General features: G+C 44.7%; 1 protein-coding gene across 2 annotated transcripts in view; it reads left to right on the top strand.

The window, feature by feature from the left end:
• The window catches only part of RPN2 (ribophorin II), a 58,099-nt gene that overhangs the window by 42,787 nt on the left and 12,604 nt on the right, over window positions 1–2,708 (top strand). For both annotated transcript variants that reach the window (XM_007447729.1, XM_007447730.1), the window contains one exon: window positions 1,276–1,390. In XM_007447729.1, coding sequence (XP_007447791.1) covers window positions 1,276–1,390 — 115 coding nt within the window. The remainder of the gene's footprint in view (window positions 1–1,275; window positions 1,391–2,708) is intronic.

Genomic DNA, 2,708 nt, shown 5'->3' with positions numbered 1-2,708 from the left:
CTGCTGAACTCAGAATCTTTTTTTTTTGGCCGCGCCATGTGGCGTGTGGGATCTTAGTTCCCCGACCAGGGATCGAACCCGTGCTCCTTGCATTGGGAGCACAGAGTCTTAACCACTGGACTTCCAGGGAAGTACCTCAGAATCTTTTTTAACACAGACTTCTAGGTAACCATTAGTAATTGATCAGAGTTGGGCCAGAACATTGTATGAAGCCATTTCTCAGCTCTCTCCCAGATCCTCATTGGGTGTGGGGGGAGGGGGCATCTAGACATCTGGGTGTAGTTCAGACCCCAAATTTACTCAACTGGGGTGGCTATAGATGCCAAAGAAAGTAGGGGAACCTTCGAGGCTGTTTTGAAGATGGGATATTAGCCAGAGACTAGAAGCCAGGCGTTCATTCATTCCTTTTAAGTCACGTGGAAGGGCTAGGCTTTCTGCCTCTGGCTTGGATATTTTTATAGTGACATTGGAAATGAGAGCACTGTTGAGAATCCACTGAAATAATGTCTGTAAGAGTGCTTTGCAAAGTTTAATACTTTACATAGATAAAGAGTTGATATTACTCATAAGTAAATATAAAGCCTAAGCATGAAACGTGGCCCGTTGTGAGCTCTATAATCATTTGGCTTGTTTTTTATCCCCTGGCCGTCTTAATCTAAAGTCCCAGGAGATAGCTGTGAAAAGAACAGTTTTCTCATCAAGCCTGCCTCTTGAGAGAATGACTTTTTAAAGCTCAATTTCAGGCAGAAAAATAAATTGAAACAGTGTCCAGGAAAAAAAATGCAGCATTAAAAAAAAGAAAAAACTGTTACATACCCTTCTGTCCTTTGTGTCTCCTACCTCCTAGTCTCCCGACCCTACTCACATATGCTGCTAACGTCGATCCTGTGATTTTTTTTTTTTTTTCTCCTTGTGGTTTTGCCAGCGCCCTCCAGTCCGCCTGTGAGCTTGCATGGGGACACGTGAGCCCCATTGGTGCCTGACTTGGTTGAGTTCATATCCGTAGGTCCTTGAAGTGAAAGCCTGGAGCATCTGCACATAGCATTTTCCCCAGACCCTGATGAAAGTTTATTCTGTGTTTTTTTCAGTCCTGGCTTTATCAATCCAATTTGCCCTCAGGCCACAGACAATTCTCCACTCTGTCCACAACAGAAAAGTGTTACAGTTGGGAGAGGGAGGATTAGGCAGTGAAGTGAAGTTTGTACTCTTCTCTCTTGTCTCAGAGATCTGCAGATCCTCCTCTCTGAAAACTTACCTTATAAATGTCTCTTTCAGGGTGACCTACCCAGCCAAAGCCAAGGGCACATTCATCGCAGACAGCCACCAGAACTTTGCTTTATTCTTCCAGCTGGTGGATGTGAACACTGGTGCTGAACTCACCCCTCACCAGGTCAGGAAAGAGCGCAGATGGTTCTCTTGGCCTGAAACATTGATGTACACGATAGTTGTTGACGTGGTATATAACACTGAGTCGAGAAAATTCCGAATTCCTGCTTTCAGATCTTCACTCTGAACCCTGACAATCCATCGGGTTCTCCCACATGACACTCTGCCCCTCTTATACTGGTTGTAACCCTGAATCTGGAATGCACTCTTCTTTTAAAGAGATTAGCTGGCATAGAAAAGATATATTTAAGGAAGATTAGCACTTAATTGAGGCTTTTTTCTTTCTGACTAAAAAACATATATTAAAATAATTTTGAAAAAAGGAAAACCTAGGAAGTGAGCCCAAAGTATGCTTTTGTTCTGGCCAAAGCAGATTTTGTAGGAATCTGAAAACTAGCACTTTTTAACTTGTGCCTCCTTTGTGTTATGAAACCAATAGGCTTCATTTCAGTTTTCCATATTATAACATAATGATAATTATTATTTAAAAGATTTTCAAACCGTATCTTTTCCCCAGAGAGTCTGATATGGCCCTTGTCCTCTCAGACACCTCCTTTCCTGCCTCTGTCATCCCACTTGATTGAGAATAACTGCTCTGAGCCCTGCCCCATCCATGGTTGTATTGTAAAGGGAAATTCAGAGAAGTACTTTGAATGTGGAAAGATAGGAAAGAACGTGGGACCTAGTGGCCTTGGTTTAGGTGCTTTGTAGCAGTACTTTAGCAAGAGCTAGCAGACTTGTGTCCATGCTGAGGGGCAGCTTCACAACAGACCATGGAGGTGAGTGGACTTAACTTGGAAACCTTTTTGCTTTCTGTTTCTTGTAGCTGCAGCTACTGTGCTTGTGCCCAGGCCCAGAGCGGCTGCCGCCAGCACCGCCGTCCCGGCCCTTCTCTGCTTCTCCTCCCTCCACACGCAAGCTCCAGAGAGCTCGGTCAGGCCACTTAGCCACGACTAACTTTTCAGCCCCTTAGCACTTCCCAGCTCCTTCTCAGAATGGCATTTGCCAATGAAACAGCACAAGGGAAGACAGAATATGAAGAGAAGTAATTACAAGACAGAATTGGTGGGATTAGGGTTAGGGCAGGAAGAGTTAGTGAGGAAGTATAACTTTAACAGAATACTCCTCATCTCATCCAAGATTCTGTTTTGGAAACCCTGGCTTACAGACCTCTTAGGTGGAGATGACATTTTGTAGATGAGCCTGGCTGCTGCCTGTGCTTGGCTGTGACAGGAGGAAGATCAGGCATCCAGGCTTCTAAATCCCATTCTTGGCCAAGACTGCTGGAGTCAGGAGGCTTCACAGCTCTGGGCCTCTTTCCC

This window comes from Lipotes vexillifer, unplaced genomic scaffold (assembly GCF_000442215.2).
Source record: "Lipotes vexillifer unplaced genomic scaffold, Lipotes_vexillifer_v1.1 scaffold397, whole genome shotgun sequence".
Classification (NCBI taxonomy): Eukaryota; Metazoa; Chordata; class Mammalia; order Artiodactyla; family Lipotidae; genus Lipotes; species Lipotes vexillifer.
The sequence above is the reverse complement of the archived record's forward strand: the minus strand, read 5'-3'. Positions and strand labels throughout refer to the sequence as shown.